The 25,650-nt window shown below is 36.3% G+C and overlaps 1 protein-coding gene across 8 annotated transcripts in view; it reads right to left on the reverse strand.

Annotated features, from left to right (window-relative positions):
* Positions 1-971: 971 nt before the first annotated feature.
* RFX3 (regulatory factor X3) overlaps positions 972-25,650 on the reverse strand; it is a 323,283-nt gene continuing 298,604 nt past the window's right edge. For 6 of the 8 annotated variants that reach the window (XM_036928419.2, XM_036928417.2, XM_057498623.1 and 3 more), the window contains 3 exons: positions 13,643-13,705; positions 12,657-12,699; positions 973-8,640 (listed from right to left, as the gene is read on the reverse strand). In XM_036928419.2, coding sequence (XP_036784314.1) covers positions 8,402-8,640; positions 12,657-12,699; positions 13,643-13,705 — 345 coding nt within the window. In that variant the 3' untranslated portion in view covers positions 973-8,401. Of the gene's footprint in view, positions 8,641-12,656; positions 12,700-13,642; positions 13,706-25,650 lie in introns of all 8 variants that reach the window. The other 2 variants (XM_057498625.1, XM_057498624.1) reach the window with 2 other exon arrangements.

A 25,650-nucleotide genomic window follows, 5' to 3' on the forward strand; every position in this document is an offset into this window, starting at 1 on the left:
TAGATCCTTTGTATTTCCATATGAATTGAAGTTAGCTGGTCATTTTTTATTAAAAGCTTGCTGGAATTCTCACTGGGATTGCATTGAGTCTATAGATGAAATTGGGGAGAATTAGTATCTTAGCAATATTAAGTCTTCTGCCTCATGAACACAGTATCTATTTGTCTTTAATTTCTCCTAGCAATGTTTTATACTTTTCAGTGTACAGGTCTTGCACATCTTTTATCAGTATTTCATAATTAATGTTTCTATTTTCTTCCTTTCCCTATCCTTTTGCTTTCTACCTTTTTGAACTTTTACTCATACACAGTATAGAGATGTGTCATCTTTTAAAAATCCTGTTTGACAATCTTTTTCTTTTAATTGCAGTATACAGTGCAATTACTAATATATACAGTTTAATTACTAATATATTTGTGTTCAGACAACTCAGACACAACTTCTCATGTCCCCAGGCATGCATGGGATACTTGCAGTCTTGGACCTAGCAGTAAGCTGATGCAAAACAAGTCTCATCAGCACTGCTTTGTCAAAGGCCCCTCAGCCTAAATACTCTGCTTGCCACCATGTTCCTGTAACATTGAGCAGACCCCTCCTCCTGGTACAGAGGTTGCTTCAAAGAGAAGCAGAACAGATTCAGACTAGGGTACGCTCCTGCTCCTTTTTTCCCTAATTTCAAAGTACATGTCCTTAGCAGTATGGCAGCCACAATACTTACGGTGTTCTTCACACACAAAAATCTGTGCCTCAGCCAAATGGCAAGTGATAAATTTCTGCACAGATTACTTTCAGACTATAATGAAGGAAAAACACTTGGTAGATTGAATTGAATCAGTTCATGAAAACCAGGAACATTTCTCAGTCTGCATTCAAATCTTGAAATGTCCAAGTTCCAAGAGAATAATATAAACCCATGCTGTGAAGAATATTGTAACCAAGAAGTAAACACACCAATTACAGGGTATACTTGAAGGACCTCAGAATTCCAAGAGAAGTACAAAAATAAGATTAGAAGCTAGGGACTCTAGTTGCACAAAAAGTTTCAAGCATTTCACAAGTGGCCATGGCTGGAACATAAAAATGCCCATCTTGGTCAGATTCATTTTCTTTCTACCATAGCGTTGTCTCTGATATTGGCTATAACTGCCTACCTTCCTTGCACTTATTTATCATATAACATTACTTGCTACATTTCTGTTATTAGATTAAATGTCCACATAAGAATTATTTAGGTGTTTCTGTGGGCTAAGATGGCAATTATTTTTGTTGTAGAAGTAACTCTGTACTATGGGGTGAATTTTCCTGGGTGTAACTACATAATTCAAAGAAGAAAAATAAAATGAATTTTAGTAAGTTTTGCAATCTAAGCAGGGAACTTGGGTGCCAAATATCAATGTGAAGTGACATAAAACAAACACATTATGAACATTCAGAATTTTGGATTTACAATGGAAATGTTGACAGCTTCTGCAATTAAATAGCACTCAATCACTAATTTTCTTTGAGGGTAAGATTTGTACCCTGCTGGGCTTATAATTTTGTTTTCTCTTTTTTGTGCTGTTCATGTATAAATATTGTCGATTTTATTTGACACAAAAAAACATTTTTGTTTCTAAGCTAACGAATGAGTGTCAAGAGACAAAAAAAAATCAAGCCATTTCAAATGTATTTGTAACAAGGAAACAAATTTATTGATTTTAAAAGACAAGACACCATTTTGTTTTGAAAAACACAAGAAAGCTAGCCTGAGTTCAAGTCTGAAATATTCAGAAAAATCCTACTAATATCTTTAGTATGTTCCAGTCATTTGTTTAAACAACACACTAAAAGTTAATATATATTTTTATAATTATAAAAGTTCCCCAGTTATTGTACAGTACACAATACAAATCGCCCACAAACTATTATTTAGCTCCTGCCAATTTTGAGAGGACATGATATACTAAAAGATTTAGCATTTCTCACAAAAATCACATCAGGAAATACGTATTTACAAAATCAAATACATTATACAAAAAACCATCACATGTTATTCGGTAAAGATGTTTTTAAATAATTAAAAAGTTTATTCAACTGTAGTCCAAAAACTGGAAAAGAACATTACATTATCTCACACATACAATCTCTACAAAAGTTGCTTACCTCATTTACATAATATATTCAGTCGATTGTAAAATAAATGTTCAAATATCTCCTAGTGTTACTATGTTTCTGTGCTTGTGGGACTGAATAATGTAATCTGCCACTTACTAAGTGAAATTTAAATGATGGCACTTAAAAAAAAATACAGTATTTTAAAAAAACACAATGAAAGAAGTTTTACCTAGAAGGTACGAAAGCCCTGAATGATAGTAGAATTACTGATTGGTAAGCACTACAATTAACCTAATTAAAAGTTTACCACTCCAGGCACAAATTTCCAAGTTTTCTCAAGGCACTCACTTAAAGTTTCTGTAACCGATGCACTGCTCACCACCATAAGTCCCAATCAATAATGGAGATGAGTAGAGAAAAAAAATTTGCTTTGGTACAAAAGATGCTTTTTAAACGAATGAAATTCAATACCTCCGTTACTGGATTGTTTAAAATTGTGTTTAGCAGGTTGAAACAAGGCAATCATTTGTTCAAACTATTAATTCATTAAAGGAAAAATTTACTTGGTTATCAACAGTCAATGGGAGATTTTGTTTCTTTCCTCCCCGGAATCATAATTCTTTGAACAAACATTTGTTGTCCTCATTATTGGGCTACATAATACAATTCTTACCAAAGATTTCATTACTCAGGGCTTCCAATCCCAACATCATAATTTATTTTAAAAACAAAGGAAAGAGGGGAAAAAAAGAATTAAGTATCAGAACCAAATAAAAGAGACAAAACACAGTTTTGAAAAGAAGACATATTACTAGTTACTTCAAACAAAAGAAAAAAAACCCTAGGCAGTCACTTTGTAAGTGGCTTTTACTATTTAAGTAAAATTGGTAAACTAAACTCAGGTCTACTGGCACATAAAATCACTAGCAGCAATGATCAGAGCATGCAAACTGAGAAGCATTTACAGTAAATCATTGTGAAGAATTCAAAAGAAGAGAGTTAAATTAAAACCCTTTGAGTATTGCATGTTAACACATGAGTAATTTGCATGGTTTGACTTCTTAAACTGCCTAAAAAAAGCAATGTTTACGGCAAACTTGCACTATGTTATGGATGTCCTTCCACCAGACATCGGAATAGGTTACACTTTTACTTGCGCCGGCTGGGGCAGTGCCAGCACGCCTGCAGAGGACACTGCTCTCGTGTTCCTTCATGCGGGGGGACAAAGGGAGTCAAGTGCACGCAGACAGCGTCCCTTGAACAAAATCAGCAATAGTGTAAGCACACTGGCATTTACAGATCCCAAAAGCAGTAGTCCTGGCATCTCGACAGATGAGCTTAAAATCAAGTGCTTTGCTCTCCATTCTATCTATACATAATTTTTCAACAAAGTGTTAAAGTTTTGGAGCATAGATAAAATTATGCCCTGTATGAAATTCCCAAATGGTATTTTATGAGAGATCGAACTCCAAATTGCTTACCTGCCCCCAAAGAGTTCAGCTTTTCTTTATCAGCTCCAACTCATTTCTTCCTAAGGCTTCACTTACAACTGTCCAGCTAAATAAATGAGATCTTTTGTTTTGTTTTGGGAAAAAAAAAAAAAAAGAAATGCAACCCTTTCTTTATCATACCTTTTAAAGGCAATCTAGGTACTTTCAGTGTGCAGAGATCAGTTCTGACATAGGTCTACAGGCCCATGTATTTGTCCTCCTTTTCTAGAGTCATGATGTGATGCTAGAAAAGTTGATTTTTTTTTTCTGTAAACAGTACACTTACTTAGATGGCAGTGAATATTTGGGAATAAATATATCAAGCCCTCTTGAAGAAAATTAAGAGTTGTATATAAAACGCAAGTGTTCAGCGTGGAAACACTTTCTCTTCCTACCCCCCCTTAAAAATAACAGCATAATTAGACATTTGGATATAGAGTATATTTTACCGGTCTAAGTCTAAATAAATGATCTGAAAGGCTTTTGTCCCCCATTGTATATCTTACAATGCTCAAAGGGTTAATACAAGGCATTACATCAAAGGGGTTTTCTAATACTAGAACTAAGCACTGAATTAATGCTTCTATTCCAGTTTTTAAAAAAATCACCAAACTTGCAGAAATACTAGAATTCCATTCATTGATTTGTTCTAACCATATACATGGAGGTTGATCTGATCTAGTGACAAGCCCAATTTTCAACAGCACTGCATGTCAGCACTCCTCTCCCCTGGCTTCTGGTGTTTCATACAAAACACAAGTTCTGATTTCAGTTCTTTGATGGTTGTTAGTTTTTCGCCAAGAATTTGGGGGAAAGGAGGTTATAACAAAGGTCAATTTGTTGTATATAACCACTGCCTCAAATAGTACAGGAAGGTGACTTGCCAAAGTTTTAGACTTTCTACTTGTGTCCACACAGGGAGGACCAACATCACAGTGACACACATTTTTTTTCTTTTACACTGATGTTTCAAGCACAGCATTATTTTAGACATTTCAAATATATCATCTAAAGTTTTTTAAAATTTGAAAATGCATCACGCTTAGCACTTCCAGAGAGTGCATTCATATAAAAAGGTTCGTGATTATGATAATGGAACTGTATTCATTCCTGAATGACTTTGACAGCATTCTACAAGAACGTGTTCATTTTTACTTGTCTACTATAAATCAAAGGCAGTCAATGTTGCACACTACTAATTTTAGGTATGCAGTGTTAAAAACCATTTTCTAAAATTTACTTTTGTTTTTAAAGTACACCATCTAAAGAGAGGTGCATGAACCGTGCTATACAGTACAGGAAAAAGCACAAAAAAGAAAGCAGATTTCTGAAAAGGCAGTAAGACTTATACAGTCTGTCCAAACATAGTTTGGATGAGAATCCTGAAAAAATAACCAGCTTCTTGATATCCAAAGAAAATTTTAAAAATTGGGCCCTGTGTTCCAAGGAGACAATTCACCCATTTCACCCTATTGTTCACTGGCTTCAAAATTTCAAATCTTTTGTGTATAATTCTCAAACTATTTGTGAAGATGAAACTATACCCATGATACTCAACCCTATTATAGAAATATCTTTCTTGAAACTTAAAAACAGCCAACATACCTTCTTTACATTTTTCCTCACTGAAAGTCTTATGTAACACTTTGTGTGTGTAGATATTTTTCATAACAAGTGATTACAATGTCAAGAAATACTAAGTCCTTCGAATGTGCACTTGTCACTTGTCAATAAGTCTACTCTGAGAATATTGATGTCTATATTATTTAGAAAAGTCAGTTTGAATGAGTGAAAACAATGGAAATAAAATGTTCAATAGATATGACTGCTCCAATTTGTCCAAATGTATAAAATATGATGTTTTTATTTTCTAATTTATTTCACAACTCAAATCCAAAATTGCTCAAGACGTTTGTGTGTGACTGTGTAAGTGTGTGTGTCTTACTGTGGATTACAAATAAGGGGAAGTAGCAGAGACTGTGGATGCTGTTGTCTACTGGTCAGAACTACCTACCCTAGTCACAAAGAATTAATCTTCCTAACTGTGTTCATAAAAGTGATCGGGATATTTTTAGTGAGTCAAGTTGAAATGGAGTATTTATTAATTCTTAATCTGTCTTAATGTAGAACAAACCATGAACAATTGGAAGAAATGTTGAATCCTGGAGGGTCCCCAGTCCCTAACTTTCATTAATCTAAATTTGCCCATTATTAGCAGATTCCTCTAAGGACACAAATATACCAACATTAAAATAAACAATGGTAATAAACACATTTAAAATCACTCAATCAACAAGATGAAACCTGTAAATATGTTTGGCCCAATACAGATACAGTATAGTTCAGGGGATGGTGGACTGGAGTAGGAAAGGGAAAAAAATTCAGACAGGAGAGTCGAATGAAGAATGGTTTTTTTTTTTTCATTTTTTGATTTTAATTGTATCTGTAAACATTTCCTAATGCGCAATGATGTTGATATAGGGTCTTTGCAGCTTAAGGTGTTTTGTTTTGTTTGCCTTTGTGTGTGTGTGATGGTGCAAATTCATTGCTTTTTTGGGAGAAAAAAACAGAAGATGATCATATAAATGAATTTTAGATGAAGTGGATGCTGAGATGCTAGTGAAGACTTTCAAATACATGAGTGAGTCATATAATACAAAATTGGAAGCAGTTTAAAAAATTACACCGAAAACCATTTAAAGTTTACTTCAGAAGCTTTGTTGATCTCGGTTATTTGAGTAGTCTAAGGCAATCGAGCAACAGCAGCTGGGAACATACTGCACATTACCCGATAAGCCATTTGGTATTTTTAACTTTACAGAGTGGCTCACTTTCTTCCACCCCCGCCCTCCCCCCACCCCGATAAAACTGGAAAGATAAATATCTTGAGTTTAATATAGGCCTCATTAATAATCTGTAAATAATTTTGTGCTTTCCCTTTTTTTTTTTGGCTTTAGGTATTCATTTATTTTTGCTGATTAGCTTTTTTACAGCTATTTAAATGAATGGATGTGCCTGCTTGTTTGTTAATAATTTGAATGCTTAAAAGAACCTTGGCTTTTCACATAAATTAATATGGGGATGAGTGTATCCTCTCTAGGATCTCACCTTCTAACTTTGTAGCTGACTCCTGCCCACAGGCACATGCGTGTGCATGTGGACACACATATACCGAGACACACAAACACTTAGACTGAAAAGATGCACTTCAATAAGTACCTGCTTATTTTGTTAACTTTCTTAAAGTATAACTAGATAAAAATGATCTAAAACATATATTATTTTAGGTAACAAGTTGGTAATTAAAACTAGCCTGCTATTCCCACCCTTAAGCAATCTGGTTTGTAATCAAGTAATATTCAGTTCTAAGAACAAAAATTACGTTCATGGTCACTCAAATAAGAGAATTGATTTTGTCTGTCTGTTTTGCTTTGTTTGCCCTAAATTTCCTTTGAAGAACATGTAACCTGTCCTTACTTCAGGAATCTGAAAATGACAGGCACACCTTGTCAAATGGATTGAAGAGGAATTCACATGAACAGAATAAGCCTTACTAAACCTTAGCTTCAGTTCTGTTTTAAGGCACCATGTAATAGCCGAGGTACGGTGATCCCTGATGTACATTCTTCAATGGCATTGGTCCACCCAGCCACCTATCCAAATCCTACAGAACTGGGGATAAGCAGCAGTGTGGTGTGCCATTTACACTGCCTTCAGGTTCTGTTTAAAATTTAAATCCACATACTTTAGAAACCAGGAAATATTTTTGAAGGAAATAATGATATGCAGGTTGCTACATTCCTTGCATTCTATAAATTTTCTTTTATAATAGCAGCATATTGAACTACTATTAGGAAAAAGACCTGGAATAAAAGAAAGTCATCCAAATGGAATGGTTTCCTGTATATCCAGCTCAGCATAAGTAGCATGTACACTTAAAAAAAAAGTCAAGTCATTTTTTTCAGCTTCAGTATCTAACTATAACAGCCCCACTCAACAGCAGAATGCATCTGTGCAGTGGTCCCAAATACAGAATCAGTAGTCTTTAAACAGAGGAATTGGTATGCAAATAAGAGTTAAAATTCAATGTTTAACGGAAGCTTGCATTAACATGGTTTAATAATTATGTACACAAATTATGTACATATTAGCATAATCTCTTGCAATTCTGTCATTTACTCTGAACTGATAAATGCACAGCTCAATATTTTTTTCAGAGAAAAATAGATGACCTTCCCAACCCTCTAGCACTATAATAAAAATGCTCTGTATTCTCTTTCCATACCAAAATGTTATCAAAATAGTGTCTTGTGGTACTGCCCAATGAAAAGCACCTTTCAAAAGCAAATTTGATGCATCTGCTGCCAAATGGGCATGCCTCCAGTGTAAATCAAAGAAATTCATTTCTTTTGATATTTCACAGAAGTGCATCTAATTAAAAACTTACACATGAAATCATACACCAAGACTAACAATCAACAATAGAATATTTTAAGCTACAAAAAATGTAAATTACTATTTAATTATAAGAAAACAAAAACATTGACATTAAGTGTTGTAAAAATCCTTCTTGACACCTGAAACTAAGGGGAAAAAAAACTCTTCTTATTAAGAGGCAAATAGTTATTTTAGGTTAAAAAAAAAAAAAAAAGGACCTGGTAAAATACATACACCCATTCCATTTCACAACTCCAAAAATGTAATGTTCAGCACAGATAGAATTTGACAACAGTCGACCTTCAGGCTTATTAAATTTTCAACTTAAGCCCAGTATCAACAGGGTTAATGTTAGCTGGAAAAATATGCTTTAATATTCGTTAGACTGCAGTGTAGGTATTTCCTGTAGCGCTGCACTGTCTGATAGTCTGAGTACTCGTGACGATGTGCTCACTGTGAATTGGATTCAGGAGGCTTGGCTGCACGCCACTCTCAAGAACAGGCTGCATACAGCCCACTGGAAATGCCTGGTTCAGCTCGGTTTTCTCTCTTTTGGCTTGAGGTTCTGAAGAGTCATCTAGTTCTTCATCCATCTCACTTTCCACTTCACTGCCTTCATCTACACAAACAAGTAATACCAAGAAGACAAATTGGATTTGCTGATCATCAGATTACAAGAGGACAAATTGGAAAACAGCAATCAACACGTGCTTTCGAAATACCATAACACAGTACTGGTACCACAGCTACTTTTAGCACTTCTCAGGGAACCAGGCCTGTAGGTTTTCCTTTCAACAGATTTTACCTGTATCAGTGCTCTGTTAATGCATCTGTAATTCTTTCAACCATAGCAAAGGTAATTTACCTTTGGCTAATTTGTTATTGATACCTTTAATAATTCTTAAGAAGACCCTTGGAATTTCCAGAAGTTCTTATATTAAATAGTGGCATAATTTGTGTCATCATAAAGTAGTCATTTTGGTATACTAGTTTTTGGGGAATGTACTGAGCTGAAAAGTGCTAACCAAAAAAAAAAAAAAAACAAGAAAGAAAGATAGAAGAAAAGAAAATTCAAGTCTCCATCAAAAACAAATACTTTATCTGTGCTGATGCTAATGTGGGTGAGACCTAAGTTGATTCACAAAATAGTGACAGCATATATAAGCAGGGTCTGCTGTACAGATTTTTTGGCGCACATGAATGTTGAAGATCATAGTATTAAATAGGCCCTTAATATTTGTTACAAAAAATTATGAAGACTGAGGCAGTAGTATCAGATCAAAAATGTACAATGAATTTCCATTCCTGGCAACACTGATATTCACCATTAATAACTGGTATTCATTTCTGGAAATTAAATGTATTAACTGGTCACTGTTAACTCCACAGTTTAATACATTTTATATTAACTAAGACATCATTATAATGGAATACCACTTAATTTTTTCCAGTATGCACTGTTAAAATTCAAAAATAAAGAGAAAATGCTTACACATAGCACTACTACTATGTAAGATTCTCCTCAGAAGAATGCAGAGAATACCTCTTCATGAGTGATAATTTTTAAACTATAAGGAATATATTTCTGCCTTAAAAATCATTTGTTTCACCTTCAATAGGCTTTACTGTTTACCAGAAAAACCCCACTTATAATTATATCGAATGCTTTATCTGTAACTAAACTATTATGATGTACACTTACTAATTTTGGACTTATCACAGTGACTTGTATGTACAGACCGAGATCTCCATGAGAGTCTCCACCACATGCAGAGTGAGTGTGCAACAAGGACCTCTTCAGCCAGAGCAGGCTGGACCCCTCCTAGTGGGCACTGAGTCTAGTTTTACCATTTGGGGCATATCTACAGCAGAATTCCCTGCTGAGGCAGCTCTCCATATAAATGGGCCCCTTGGCTTTTCTTCTCTCATTATCAGTTGGGGCAAAGATGGTTCAGAGAAAAGAGATAAAGAGCAACCAGGCATCCATATATAGTCGCGCAGGTTGTGCAGGGCACAGCTACTGGGAGCAGCGTGTCCTGAGAAATGGCATGTGTGAGAAAAAAGGTTGAGAGTAGATGTATTGACTAGAAAAGATGTCTAAAGCATTATTAAGTGATAAACACAGAACTGCTCTTCGACAAGGCAAAAATCATTTTGGCTCATCGCTTTACTTGGTTACTTTTGGGCCATTGGGAAATGGTCTTGACTGATCATCAGAACAAGCACAGGCAGAGGATTGATGGGCTTCGGGGGAAGGGGTACACATTTCATAGGCGTTTGTTAGTGTGACACATTCTGGCTTTGTTTATGTGTTTTTTTGGGGGGAGGAGATTTAAAAAACAGTTTTATTGAGATATAATTGACATACAATAAACTTGTACATATTTAATGGACATTTGTACATATGACACATATACCTGTGAAGCCATCACCACAATGTCGGAGTAATAAACATATCCATTACCTCCAAAAGTTTCCCTGTTACCTTTTGTGTATGGGTGTGTATGTTAAGAACACTTAAAATGGGATTCACCCTCTTAACTTTTTAAATGCTTAACAATATTGTTGACTATAGGGAGATGTTTTATGTGTTTTTTAATATATGGAAAACAACATGTCTGGCAGGATCCTCACACTAAATTCTTGATGATGGTAGTCTCTTAGGGTTGGGACTATGAAGTTGTGTAATTTCTAAATCTCAATGTTATTTGAAATTTTTATCCAGAGCTAATATTACTTTAATTATCAGGATAAAAATTAAAATTCTCATTTTGTGGAAAAAGCTCACAAAAACTCTTGGAGATTTCCCATTCAAGCCTTGGGCCCTGAATATGACAGTTAACTGCATCTTAAGAAGCATCAGGTCTGCAGATCAAGGGAACCAGCAGGGCCACACAACAATGTGAGGAAACGTCACACTGCTTCTTGGCTTCCTCTTCTCCAACTTTTCTGTGCCTGAGATACAGGCTCAGAGTAATAAAAATGGCAGCATTGAAAGGAAAAAAAACCATTTCAAGGAGGTAGGTGAGTGGCGAGAGAACAGAGAAAGGTCCCTTCATCTCCCCTTTGGTGGATGGAGATGGCAATGGGGTAATGGACTGAACACACATCTTTTAGGCCACTTTTCTTTAAGTCCACTCTCGGATGATGGGTTTCCTTTCTCCAGTTCTAAGGGCAAAGTAATGCAATTCCTTCCATAGACACTTTATGCTCCTATAAAGACTCAAAGACATTTCCTAGGAACCTGCTTGAGGTTATGGAAATTTGGTGCACAAAAATTAAAATTAGGAGCCACTGGAAGACTGGCTGCTTAACCAAGTAGCAACAATCCTGCTGCATCTCTGGGACATGCGGATGAAATACCTAAATTTGGGTCATGAAGCTTTGGGGTCGTTGCCATCAGCAGGGTTGCCTTATGTTGGAAATGGGTTTCAAATGTTACCTTTCTTGCTCTGAAATTATAAATTAGTATCATCACAGATATCCTTTTCTGATTATTATTTGGTTAATCCTATACAGTATATATTTGCAGCAACAACATTTCTGGCCTATCATTTTCTGCTTTGCTATTATGCATATTTCTAAAATAAAAATTAACACATGAGACTGACAGGAGTTCAATGTGGGAGTGATACTGATTGACACATGATCTTCCTTGGCACATTCATGTTTTCCACCACCCAGGAGTCACAGAAGCTGACCACTGAGTACCCTAGTACAGGATGCTCCAGAGAACAATGCTGCACCTCATGCACAGATTCCCCAAGTCCTTCTTTTGCCTCAGTTTCCCCCTTGGCTCTGGATCTGTCTTGGAAGGGCTAATTGTGTAGTTCTCTCCAGTCTGTGTATTTTATCCTTGACTCCCAAGCCCAATTCTTTACAACCTTAAGATATCTTTACTTTTTTTGTTGTTTTGTAGAGAGGCCTATATTTTCTACAGTACTTGCTTGTTAGAAATTTCACATTTTTTTCCCCTTAAACTGAACTGGTAGTTTTATCAGGATTGTTTTTGTTTGGGTGTGCTCTATCCCAACCTTATTCCCCCCAAGTCTTGTTATTTTAAGGTTTGGTTTTGTAGATTATGACTTTCTTCAGGAATGTAGATCTTGTCATATTAGAGTGACAATGCTAGTATTAAGACTGAAGAAGTATATATGTTATCCTTTTCATATATCCCAGTACTGATCTGTTTTTACAGTAAACTGCATTAGTTTCTCTGAGTTCTTCTTCCACTGGAATATGTCAATTGGTGAGGTGGCCAGGCTGAGGAATCTTTTTTCTTGCTGGATGGGCCCTGAATAAAAATATTTTGTCTGATTTTATCACTTTTCTCCAAGTCACTGGCGACTGCCAGAAATAATTTCTTGTTGCTTATAATGAACTGCAGGCAAAAGTTAACAAGAGTTTGTAACTGCATTCAGCTTCAATTCTTGTATTTAATACACCTCACATAAAGAAGGCATAGAAATGGAGCAATGATGAAGGATTCCAAAAAAACATTACTGTCATATTCATCTAGGGCTCTAGGACATTGCCACAAAGAAAGAGCACTGTGGACATATACCATATTTTCCTCTGTGAGAATTTCTCAGTCAAAAAGAGTCCTTAAAAAGGTACATTATTTTCAATTCTTACCTTTATCCAGATTTCCAGGAGACACAGCATTTAAATCACCAAACTGCAAAACAATAGTCATTTGTTCAACAGTTACTACTAGCAGAATAAAATAATATTCTATCAGTCTGTGGTAAAAACACCATACTATGACTTACAACTGTAAACTAGTGACCATTTTGATCTCTAACTTCATGGGTCACATAATTTTCCAATCAAACTGTCGAATTTGACCAGTTTAAACTGTGTCACAATTTAGCTGTCTTGGCCCCTTTGCAAAAAGGTAATTTTCTCTACCTTCCATACTCTATTTTATGCTTATTTGAACTTAGTGGTGAAAAAATTGGGGCCTGGCTGGCATGGTTGAAGATGGCTATGGTAGAATAGATTTGGAAATGTCCCAATGAAGCAGGATGCGTCAGCTCCACCCCCATGCATTTTCCATGAATCCACCGGGCATCTGTGTTAGAGCAACACCATCTGGCTTCTTGATTGAACTTTGTTTTTAAAGCTTTTAGTAGTAGATATGGAGAACATAATAGGAGCCCCCCCAAAATTGAGAGTATTTATTTTTTCAAAATATTTGAGACTTCTCTTCTTGTAATTTGATGTTCTTATTTACTAAGATAATAGGATTCCACTTTAAAAAAGAAAGGGATCCGATTGTTACTAATGCAATAAAAAAAGAGCTTAAAACAATATGAAACAATTAATAACCTTCAGCTTAGACCTCATTTTCTACCTTGGTTCAAGAGCCTAATGATACTTTTACAGTGAGAAAATACATTTTGAGAATCTCAGGACAAACAAAATTAGATACATTAAATAAAAATTGAATAGTAGAGGTAACAAAGCTAACTGGAAAAAGGTGAAGTGGAACCTCAAAGCATCCACTTTTTAAATGGTAAACATTACTTCTTTTAAAGCCAAAGATTCAGATTAAGTCATTTTTAGAAATTCAGATTTCTCAATAGGCTTAGAAAGGGTGAGACAGAAATTCTACTTACATTTAGAAGTTTGCTTATAAAGAGTTCCATGATAGGAGTATATTTTTCATCTACAAGGTATGTCTATAAAGTAATAAAACTGATCTTATTTTGCAAAAATACACACTTTTTTTTTAAACCTAAACATGTATTGTTTTCCATAGTAGCTACCTTGGGAGCTTATACATTTATTCCAAGGTCCAAGGTTCTGGAATTCCTCTTTGACAATCAATTTCAAGGTTAGTTTATGTATCACTCAAGAAAGCCCATCTTGTTATTTTATATCTAATTGTCACTCCAAACACCACTCCAAATCGTATTCATTGCAGCGGGACCTGGAATGATATCTGACTATTCGCCAAGATCAAATCCATCTATGCTATGATTGAGCATATTCAAAATAATATATCATTTACTCTATTATTTCTTGGCAGTTCAGAGGCAGTTTAAAAAGAGGCATTCCACAACATTTAAGCCAAAATCAAATTCATCTACGCCATGATTCAGCATATTCAAAACAGTATGTCATTTACTCTATTATTTCTTAGCAGGTCAGAGACAGTTTAAAAAAGGGCATTCCACAACATTTAAGTCATGGCAGCATTAGTGGAACAGATCCGTAGCCTTCCTAGTGACTGCTTTGAAGGGGACAAGGGCCTCCTGGATGTATAACTTCTAGTATGTTTGTTTCAAAGACTGTCAATTACATTATAATTATATCCCATTGGGCAGCAAATATAAAATCATAATGAATTGTTGTCTTGAAGTTTTTCCTGATCACATGGGTCAGAACCTTATAATAGTCTAAGTAAAAATCACAGCCTAACTTATGTAAGATTTGTGGAATTAAAGAATATAAGCAACAAAAAACCAACAGGACTATTTTTGGTATTATTTAAATATTTTAGAATCATAAACAGAAAATGCCCAAAGCTGAAGGACCATTTATAAGTTATTTCTAGTTGACATAATACAATAAGATTTTTATTTCTTTTAAATGAACACTTAACAATACTTAAGGTCCAGTTCTAGAAACAAGATGGCAGTGATGAGTCTAAACTTACCTCTATACCTATAAAATGTGAATATTCCATTTGTTTTTGAAAAATCTAGAGACAGTGTTTGAGACTAAGTTGCTATTGCCATTAGTGATCAGTAATATAGCACAAACTGGCTAAGACCAAACTCTGGATATATTTGAAAATTATCTTCAAAAGAAATACTGCTTTTCGTTGCTACTTAACTGAAAATCTAACAACTTTCTTAATATAAAGATTTACCTTTGAAAGTTTCATCTCAATCTGAATGAACACATCTGATTATTCAGGATGTTGAAAATAAATACCAAAATCTCAGTGACTGCTATTATCATTGGTAAATAAACATTTGTATACTAAATGCTGTGTGTTTGTGGCTATGCACTGTGCTGGACACTGTACAAAAACATCTCAGAGACTCTGCCAATGCCTGGGATCAAACACAAAGTTCTACATACAGAGCAAACAGGGTCGATTTAAAATAAAAATCTAATGAATATGATTTTGATGTCCTATATAGCCAAAGATAAAAGTTTTTATGTGCATTCTACATGTGAGTGAAGAATATACATGTGATTCAGGAAAAACCACTTTAAACTTAGACTAGTGAGATTAGGAAATCAGCTCACTCATTATTCAATAAATATTTACTGAGCGCTTACTATGTGCTCCTAGGCACTATGACCTCTAGTTACAGCCAGATTAATTTGGAAATATTCCCTTTCTGGAGGTATCAGAAGTTGCTTATATTATGAAGGATAGATAGTTTAACCAAATATTTAGGCAAACTCAGAAAGCTTCAAGAAGACTTTAGAAGCAGAGTGTTAACTAGAATGGGAAATCACTTGCAAGGAGTTTTGGAGCAAGCAGCAGGTCAAAGAACTGGAAGGCAGGATATGAACAGTGGCAGGGAAGGCTGACAGCGGGCATATTGAAGATGGTATCACAGACAGGGGACAGATGACAAGCACCTAGATGATGCCAGCACAAACCAGAAACAGAAGAGATAAACAATATGGACCAAAAAAAAAAAAATGGAGGTTTGCAAGAAAGTGCAGAGATTACTGTAAAGTCATAGCTCCAGACATGGGGAAACTCTGTTGCTCTCTACCTGCTGCCCTGGGCACTGGAGGGCACTGCACTTCTTGCGGCTCATCAGGGACTTTCATGGTGCAGTACACAGCAGCCTTTCTCTCAGATATTATGACCTCAAGTATCACCTTCTCAACATTGCTTCACCAGAGGTTTTCTTCCTGACAGCCCATAGTGTCTCTTTGCCTGTCATTCTCAGTCATTTCCCTCAGAGCACCTGCCACAACATTCAATGCTTACTTTGTTTCCACACCTAAATCTGTCTTCCCAACCCTAATAATGCCAGTGTCCTTAGGGTAAAGAACATCTTTGACATCTTTATAAATGCATCCCAGAATCTAGTATATAGTACAGCACCTGATAAATATTAATGGCTGAATAAATACCAAATGAGTTTGCTTCCTCATTTCAGCCTCACAGAAAACTTAAGAATTTGGCAAGATAGAGAACTTAGATTTAATCTTACAGCTATTGAAAACAATGAATTGATTTGTCTAACATTATATAAGAAATACAGTGGTATTAGACTTGAGACAAGATATTCTGATCCTTAGTTTAGGAATTTGAGGGTCAGAGAGGAAGACGAAGCAGGAATGGGGGAGGGAGGGAAGGAGGGAAGGAAGGAAGGAAGGAAGGAAGAGGGAGACAAATAGAAAGTATGCATTTTCCATACATGGAAGAAGGAATGTAAATTAAGAGATTTAAACAGATTGGAACATAGAGAAAGCATATCTGTTGTTTTCAGGAAGACCTCCAATCCTAGAAACCATTTCTTCCAGGTTCTGAAAAGAGGTCATAATAATGAGCACCCTCCTGGATAACCGCATACTAAAGAATATGTGGTAAGGGCAGCCAGAGGGGGGTCTGTTAGACCATAAATTAGCGATGAGATGAGCAATGGCCATGACGTGTAAATGGGCAGCTGGGCAGCACAGCCAGGACAACTACCAGCAGGATCCTTGAGAGAGACCCTGGTGTGTCTCTGACCTGTGGCCAAGCAGCTGAGGAGTAGTTCATTACAGGACAGCAAAGCCCAGTACCTGTCCTCAAGCACAGCTACCCTGAGAAGAGCCAGGCTCAGCACAGGAGAGCAGCCCACGGATGCACCGAAGAGACCACTGCACATTAGATCCAACAGCAGTAAATTTTCAGTGAGGGAGGCAGGCCTGTACTGTAATACCTGGAAACTGAAGCAACGCAAAGGAAGTCAGGAAGCCCAGACAGCAAACAGGCAAGGATCCGTGGGGGAACCACAAAGCAGAGCCCGAGAATAGAAGTAGGGAATAGAAGCAAAGAATTCAGGGACTGGGATGAAGACCTCACCCCTGGGGACACCTGCCCTGCTGGAAGAGTTTACGCCATCCTGGGGAGAAAGGACTAGTCAGTAATCATAACTACCTCGCCTTGGGCAGCCAGGTGAACGTCCCCCATAGAAACTGCATCTTACTAGAAATGCTTTGTTAGTATATCCAGGTTTATAGATTTACAGGCAGACAGATACAATCACACCCACATACTCACACATGCACACATCCTATTTGTTTATTGAGCTATTGGTTGTTCAAGTCTAAAATCACTATGTTAACTAAGCTACCACCCACACAAAAAAAAGCATAACTGATTTAGTTGGTGGCATCAAAATATGAAAGCATATGGTCTAGAACAGGGGTTGGCAAACCTTTTGTCCATAAAGGGTCAAAAAATAAACATTTTAGGCTTTATATCTGCTGCAATTACTCAGCTCTGCCACTGTAGCACAAAAATAGCCATAGATAATAGGTAAATGAATGGATAGGACTGTGTTCCAGTAAAACCTTATTTATAAAAACAGGTGATGTGTTAATTCATAGCTAGAAGATGAGCTTGTAAACCCTAGATCTGCTCCAGTTCACAAACAGTGAAGGCAATGAAGGTGTGAAAACTTTGGCTAAAGGAAGGATATGGAACCAGAGGCTTTAAGAGCTAACACAGCTCAGGTATGTGGATACAACTGATGCAGATGATAAGGAATATATATATATTATATATATATATATATATACACATATATAATTTTACACATAATTCTTTCTCCCATTTCACAAGTACTTTTAAGATTTTTCATTCATTCCTGTTATACAAATTTAGCTATGACTGTCTACTTAGACTTAATTATGTTTATGCTTCTTCCCTAATATTACAATTTTCTTTTCTAATTGACTTATTTCCCCATTCTATTTTGTTGACAGTGTTTTACAAAGCATTGAATTAGTTTGCCTCTGATTACCACTTTGGCTACATCCCAAAGAATGCTGTTGAATTCTTTGTAATTCCATGAATCATTTGATTCAACATTCAAAAACTCTATAGGCTATTTTTCCCCTTACAATATGATATAGTATTATTAAAGCCTTCATGTGCCTTTATGTTATCTGTTTTACTAATTTCAACTTCTAAGTTCATCTTTGTGTTGTCAAAAAAAATGATAGTCTAATTGTACACATTACTACTTGGAATGTCAGTGCAGAATCAATATCAAAAAATCTAATTCAGAGTAGAAGGCAATCAAATACAGTCCTTTTTGAGGGACTATACACGTAACTTCAGATATTTATATACTTATGGAAAGGGAAAGGAAATGCAACTAACAAAAATCAGGTACCTACTATGTGCCTGTCTGCCTGTTTGCCTTTCTACCCCATCTACCTATCTATACCTACTTACACCTACCTATCTACCTAATTTAATCCCTGCATCAACTTTATGAAGGAATGAATGGTCTCTATGCTGATTCTGTTGATGAGAAAACTAAGACTCAGGCAAGGATATATATATATATATAAAATTGTCCCATATATATATATGCCCCAGTTTGTAAAGTTATTAAATAGAAAATATGGAATTTAAATTCAGGTGTGGAGCAGAGTATAGGAGGAACAACACAGGATCACCTGGGTTTGAATCACAACATACTGTTATCAGTTATGTGATTCCAGAAGTCACTTTTTGATCTTTAGATTTCCTTTATAAGAAGTGTATTGGGTCTATTGTCTTTAAAACTCAAGTTTCAAATACAACTAATAAAGTCCTAGAGTTCCATTCAATCATAAAGCCATAAGATGGTGATTTCAAAATGAAACACCTCTAGCTGAGTGGAACTACAAACTCAATCTAGGTCTAAAGTTGAAGTCAGTTTATGTACCAACCAAGCCATTTGTGACTGAAATACCATGAAAAGGGCTGGCCTGAACATGGAATGTGTGTGTGTGTTGTGTGTCTGGAGGAATGGGGTGCTCACACAACTAGAAATAGCTGATGAACTCAGATGAACATCAACATGTAAACTCTGACCTCAGTGACCAACTTCTCTCAGCAATTCTGAAAAGTCAATGAAGGAATAAGGCCTTTTAAAGCCTCCCTATAGAAGCAGGAACATTGCTCACAGGCAGATTTGGAACTTCCTGACCCAATTCTAATCTTTCAACATTCTATACTTAGCTTGAACTTTGTAATTTCTCAATTTTATGTATCTTACACAGCTGAGCAATCTCCAATGATTTCAGTTCTATTAACCAAAGTTAGTAGACCTGATTACAAAAGGATTAGGTAGTAGCAACTATTTTGGATATGTTTCATGGTGGAGAGAAATATTATGAAATTTCAATCGTAAGGGATTTCATTATTGTATTTCTTAAATATCTTCCAAATGAGAACCAAATTAATCAAAACACTTTTTATGCTAAGGCATGGTTTTGATATGGAGTTTCAAAACAGGAAAAATAGTTGCTGACGTTAAAGTGATTTCCAATTTTATAAAATTTGCAAGGAATGCTAACGTTCCATGTGGTAAAATCTTGTGTTCCCTGCTTATTTTCTTTCCTGTAAGTACACTTATTATGTATTCCCAAATCGTTTTATTGAAGACTGCTAAGACAGCGAAGATTTTTGCCAGTTTGTATCACACCAAGGCAAATTCTGTCCTACAATCACTGTTGGTCTTGCACCCTTGAGCTACCCAGCTATCCTGGCAACATGTGCTGCTGGCCACTCCATACACAGGTGGCATATTTTCATCATGATTCTATTCAGGCTTTTTTTTTGTCCTCCTGGGAACACAACACATGTACCTTTATACTGTTTCACAATCTTTAAGAAGTATTCATGAGTAAGCATGCAGAGAGTGAAATGAAGGAAGAATATAGGCTTGTTTCCTTTTGAGGAGAAAAGTAGTTTCAAAACCAGTAATATTTATTACTACCATTGGGCCAAACCAAAAGGGACTTCTGTACTGAGCCCCATAGTATGGAGAGCCCTGCTCTGACTTTCCGTCACTGTGACCCTCCCTGCAGTGTAAGGAGTCCACTGAGACAAGTGGGAAGCACCCTCCTGAAGCCTGTGTTCCCTCCCACCACTCAACCCCTAGACCATATTCCTGTTATCTGAGACCCCAGAATTTCCCCCCTAATGGCCCTGAGTTGCCTTCCAGGCCTGTGAAGCCCTCTTCTCCAAATCTACCCTTCAGAAGAAAGAAGGGGTAGCCAATGAGCGGCAGCAATTTACAAAGGGTAGGCAAAACCTGGACATTGGACTGAGGTGTCCATTAGCATGAGCGTAAGGCTATTCCTAGGGTAGGGTGGGAGTGATCTGTAAGAGGAGAGAAGTGGTCTGGGGGCCAGAGACTGAGCTATGCTGTCATTTTCTGGCGTGGAACTAGGAAGAGCCTGACAGTTTTATCTTTGAACCCAGCCCTCCAAGTTGTTATGAAGACATACTTATCAACCAAGGTGAATAGAACAGATTTCATTCATAGTCTGATTCATAACTGTTAAAATATTTAGACATAGGGTACCCTAGGGCCTGCAAATGTTTTGGCTGAGTCTGGCAGTATATCCTGTAGGTAAATAAAACTACGGGTTGAAAAGAAAGAGCTCTTAAGACGGGTTCCCCTTGAAGTTACCTCACTGTCTAACAGGAAACCATGGCATTAGATTTATGTCAGAAGAGTACTTCTTAACATTGTACCACCTGTCTTTTTTTGGAAATTTTTAACTGGAGAGACGGTGGGGGTGGGGATATGGAAACATGTTCTTTGTTCCAAGAAAACCTTCACAGATGATGTGAATGAGGTGTGAGGTGGTTGCATTATCATACCTGGCCCATACACTTGCAGAAAATCTCTCATATTATAAAAGTGTATGTTAGTATAGTAATGGTGAGAATTAGAAAACAAATCCTATGAATTGAGGAACTTGCCCATCTCAAACAAGGGCTGTTATCGGGAGGACCACCATCTCCAGCTGCGTCTGTGAGCAAAAATACCAGAAGCATACAACGGTAAGGCCAGAGCCACTAGGCCTGGGCACAGGATAATGGAGTGTGGCAAAGACGCCAGCAGGGGGAGCTGTCATGCTTAATCTATGCCAGGGAATCTTTTACACCTGGCTTGCTCTGAGGTCGGGGCTGCCAGGCCCTTTCTTTTCTAATAAGCACATAACCAGTGGTGGACTTTGCTGAAGAGGACAGTGTGCTGAGATTTCTTTCCTGTTGTCTCCAGTGACCACTTCAGTTCCTGAAATATATAAAGAAATCTTGAACTTCTTTTCTTTTCTTTTCTTTTCCCAATTCCAAACTCTTTAGGAAAACTAATCTCTCGTTCTAAGTAAGCACATAAGAAAACCGAACTTCATACAGAGGTTCTCTGAAATATTCTGGGGAGAAGGAGTATTTCTTAGTATAGGAACTTTATTTTATTTTTGATAAAGATACCCAGTATGTCAATATGCAATCTAATGATAAGTCTTACAAACTGGTCATCTGTCTTTCCTTCATTCTTTTGTACTTCCTTCCTTGAATGAGCATTTTTTGAGCACCTATTGTGGAATTGTGTTTAGACCAGAGTTACAAGCAAAACATTCCCTGAAGAAGAAAAGAGGAAAAGTTTTAGCCTAGAGCAAGCTGGGAAGGAAAGCAAATATTGGAAGCTAATGAGCAGGGATCCCAGAGGGAAAGGTTGTGGCCCTGGACTACTGAGTCAATAGGTGAGGAAGGAGCAGAATTGCAAGTCAGGGAAGAGAAGGGAAAATGGGAGAGCTTCTACAGGGCAGTTCTTAGAAACATGGCAGGTAAAGTGTAGGAGAAGGGCCACCTGTGTCTCTCCTCTGGAGGTCACTTTCATAATTTATTTTCAAGTTGTCAGAATTGTGCTAATTTAGAGGAGCAGATTTACAGTTAAAAAAGGAAACTACAAATTCCAAAGTAATGATTTCGATTTTGGGTCTGGTCTGGTCTGGGCACGGAGCAGCCGAAGGCTGTGATGTGTTATTGTTTTCGGGCAGATTTAGCTTCCTTACTGCCACTTGCTGAGACTAATATTCCTTTTAGTTTGCATATTCTGAAAGTCTACTAAAAAAAAAATAGAAAGGGAAAGGATGGTAGGACTATCAAGATGCATCCTGTAATGCAAAGGAAGGAAGCTCTAGAACAAAATAATGAAAGCTTACATGCTAGGCATCTGGTTTGTGTATGACTGTGTGTGTGTGTCTGGGGGAGTCAGTTGTACAGCACAGAAAAAAATAAAGTAGTCCCTATTCTGAATCTGTCTACAATTTATATGGTGAAAAACTGAAGTGCAGATTGAGCCCATTTGGCTAGTGATAAAAGTCCTACTTTCTACAGTTAGCTCTACCATTTGCTAGGTCTGACTCTGGACAACTTTCAACCAGTTTTCCTCATTTGTGAAATGGGGACACGGACATATCTTTTTGCAAGGTTTTAGTGAATATTAAATAAGAATATAAAAAACGTAGCACAGTGACTATCACAAGGCCAGTCCTCAATTAGATAAATATTAAATATAACAATAATCTTTATTATAAATAACAAGTAATACAATTTCTGACAAGTATTCATTACATTTCCTAAACTACTACTGTTCCAAGATGGGGTTTTTTCCTGCAAATGATTTTAAATTGTGATATGATCACTCCTCATAAGATATTCTGTAACAAGTCTGTTATTCCACAGATACATTTTCAGTGTATTCCCTAGTTGCACTAGACTAATGCTCACTGGAATTTACTTTTTATTAGTTTGATTTTACCTTAAGCATCCATGCTTATTTACCACGATCATACTTCTATCAGATGGAACTTTTTCACTCAATTTTTATCCTAAAAGCTTGCCTATTTATTATTGCTGTTCTCCAGCTTTTAGGTTTTGAGGACTTTTTCCTTTCTACTTTGAAGACTCCAAGACATTTTTCTTTTGATGGTAAATTCTTAAGGGTCCTTCAATTTTTTTCCCCTAAAAATATTACTAAAATATTACCTTTTTTATTTCTCTATTCACAATGAATAATTAAAGCATCTTTTGGTTCATATTTTTTTATTTCAAAAAGCTATATAGGTGAGTTAGCTAAAATATTGAATAAGTATAATTCAATTATGATAAAGAGAACTATGATAAACATGCTTGATTAAATATTAAATGTCTGTCACAAAATTATTTTATGAAGCAATAAAAATTCATGGATTTCATGAATATTTATTGGCCTATGTATATTATAAAGAAATAAAGTATATATATCCTAAACTTCTAGATTCCAAAGAGCCATAAACTTCAAATAAAAGAATATTTTTCTGCTCAATCTCTCATCAGAGTTGCACAGAAAACCTGAAGATTATTTTTACTCAACAGGTGTGCAAACAGATGCAACTTGTTTATTTTATTTTATTGTTACTTTTAAAACTCACCACTGCCAGAAAGTCTATGGGCATATTTACAATATTTAGATAAAAATTTAAAATTTTACATAAATTTTAGAAGTAAATTTTTTTTAAACATCTAGGCAAAAAAAGAATAACACTCTAGAATTGTACATACTTTAAATAGTTAACTAGTCAGTATTAATATAGCAGCAGATGGACATTTAGAAGAAATCCAGTTGGAACTGTGATGCTGTTTCATTTGGGGGCTCCATTATATGGCAGTCTTCATTTCAACAATTGATATGACAGTATTACAGGGAATGTAAAAATAGTATGTTGGTATACTGTGTTTATATGTAAAACATTGGTCTCTCCTGCCTCTTCAAGTAATGTAAATAATGTTAATCTTAAAACTCATTCGTTGAATTCACAACAATGAAAAGATACATTAATTGTTCTTAAGAAAAACCTCTTCCCTTGCTTCTGGATCTAGTTACCTGGCTGATACAACTCCAAATAAAGTACCCATAAAGGCTAAACAAACATCCAGCAAAATCTGTGAGTTTTCCAGGTTTCCCCTTACTGATTTCTGAACAGTTCTTGCTCCAGTATCACCCATTCTGCAGCAGGTGATATGCCTGGTAGATTAACAGCAAGGACTGGGGTGCTAGACTACTTGGTTTCAGAACTTAGTAGCTGTTTGACCTTGGGCAACTTACTTGATGGCTCTGTATCCCATTTCATCATCTGTAAAATAGGTATAATAACAACATCCATTCCAACATTATGGAATGAATACATATAAAGCACTTAGAACAGTGCCTGGAACATAAGTGCTATGTGGGTGTAACCTTCAGTTGCAATGTTTGGTTTTTTATTTTAACCCAATTCTCTCTTTTCTGCTGAATTTGATGGTGTGTATCTGGTCTCTCTGATACTTGAACCTCAGATTTCTCACGAAAACTTCCCTTTGGCTATTCTCCCTTCCATTTTAGGCAGGAACTGTGTACATTTCCCTGGGCCTGTAGTGATTTCCACTCCTTACCTCCAAATTCTCACTAACTTCACAGTTAACTACTTTAGATCTCACTTTAAACATCCTTTTATCAGGGGAAGCATTCCTTGGCCCTCCCAGGCTGATGCCCATGGTTTAAGTATTCCTATATCCCTTTTATTTCCATTTTGGCACTTTCTAGAATGTATAGCTCTGCAGTTATGTGAATATTTAGTAAGTATGTAGCCCCTACTAAAATGTAAGCTCCTTAAATGCAGGGTCAAAATTAATTTTGTTCATTATTGTATCCTAATTGTTCCAGGGTTTGACCTAGACTAGGTGTGCAAGAAATATTTGTTAAATAAGTGGATAAATTTGTTTCAGAGATAAACCTAAGTTTCAACTTAAGTGAACATGATTGTGCAAGATTCTATCACTGTAATTGATGGAACTACAATATAATTAATTTCTCCTGACTCAAAGTCCTCTATAATTTTCAGGCATTAAATTTTCAATTACACAATCATATAAAGAACCATGGAATTAGAATTGTGCTGTTTCTAGAATGAAAAGTAAATACGCAAATCAGAGAAAACAGAAGTCTCTAAGGTAGTTTGGGACAACTGGACCTCCCTGAGTAAGTGATGTTTAAGACATGCAAAGTTAAAATGGGCAAGGATGGTTGGGCAGAGGGTACCAGGTAGAAAGCCATTTACATAGTGGCCCAGTGATGAGAAAAACTTGATGAATAAGAAGAGACCACTGTGACTGCAACAGGAGTAGAAAGAGGGAGGTTGAGGTTGATCAAAGAGGCAGGGCTAGATCATGAAAGACCTCTTGTACCAAGGAAGGAATTCTGTTTCTTAAACAAAGGAGAAAAAACACTGAGGGGCTTAAAGCAAACACAACCAACTCTACCCTTTCATAAGATGGCACTGACTATACTCTGGGGTGTTTGGGAAAAGGCAGATTTATTGGTTGGTTGGACATGGGTTCAAGAGAGCAAGATGATCTCCAGGTGTTCAGCATGATCAACAGGAGGACTGTGGTCCATTTACTGAGAGCCATTAATAGACAGCTCAAGAGTTTAGTCTCATTAAGTACATAATAAACTCTCAATAAAGAATGATGTATAATTACTGGTTGTTGTTGGTACTGACGATTGAAAACCACTTGCTATGATTGAGGGTATGTGATTTTATGAATTTCAATGGCTTAAGG

This window comes from Manis pentadactyla, chromosome 3 (assembly GCF_030020395.1).
Source record: "Manis pentadactyla isolate mManPen7 chromosome 3, mManPen7.hap1, whole genome shotgun sequence".
Lineage (NCBI taxonomy): Eukaryota > Metazoa > Chordata > Mammalia > Pholidota > Manidae > Manis > Manis pentadactyla.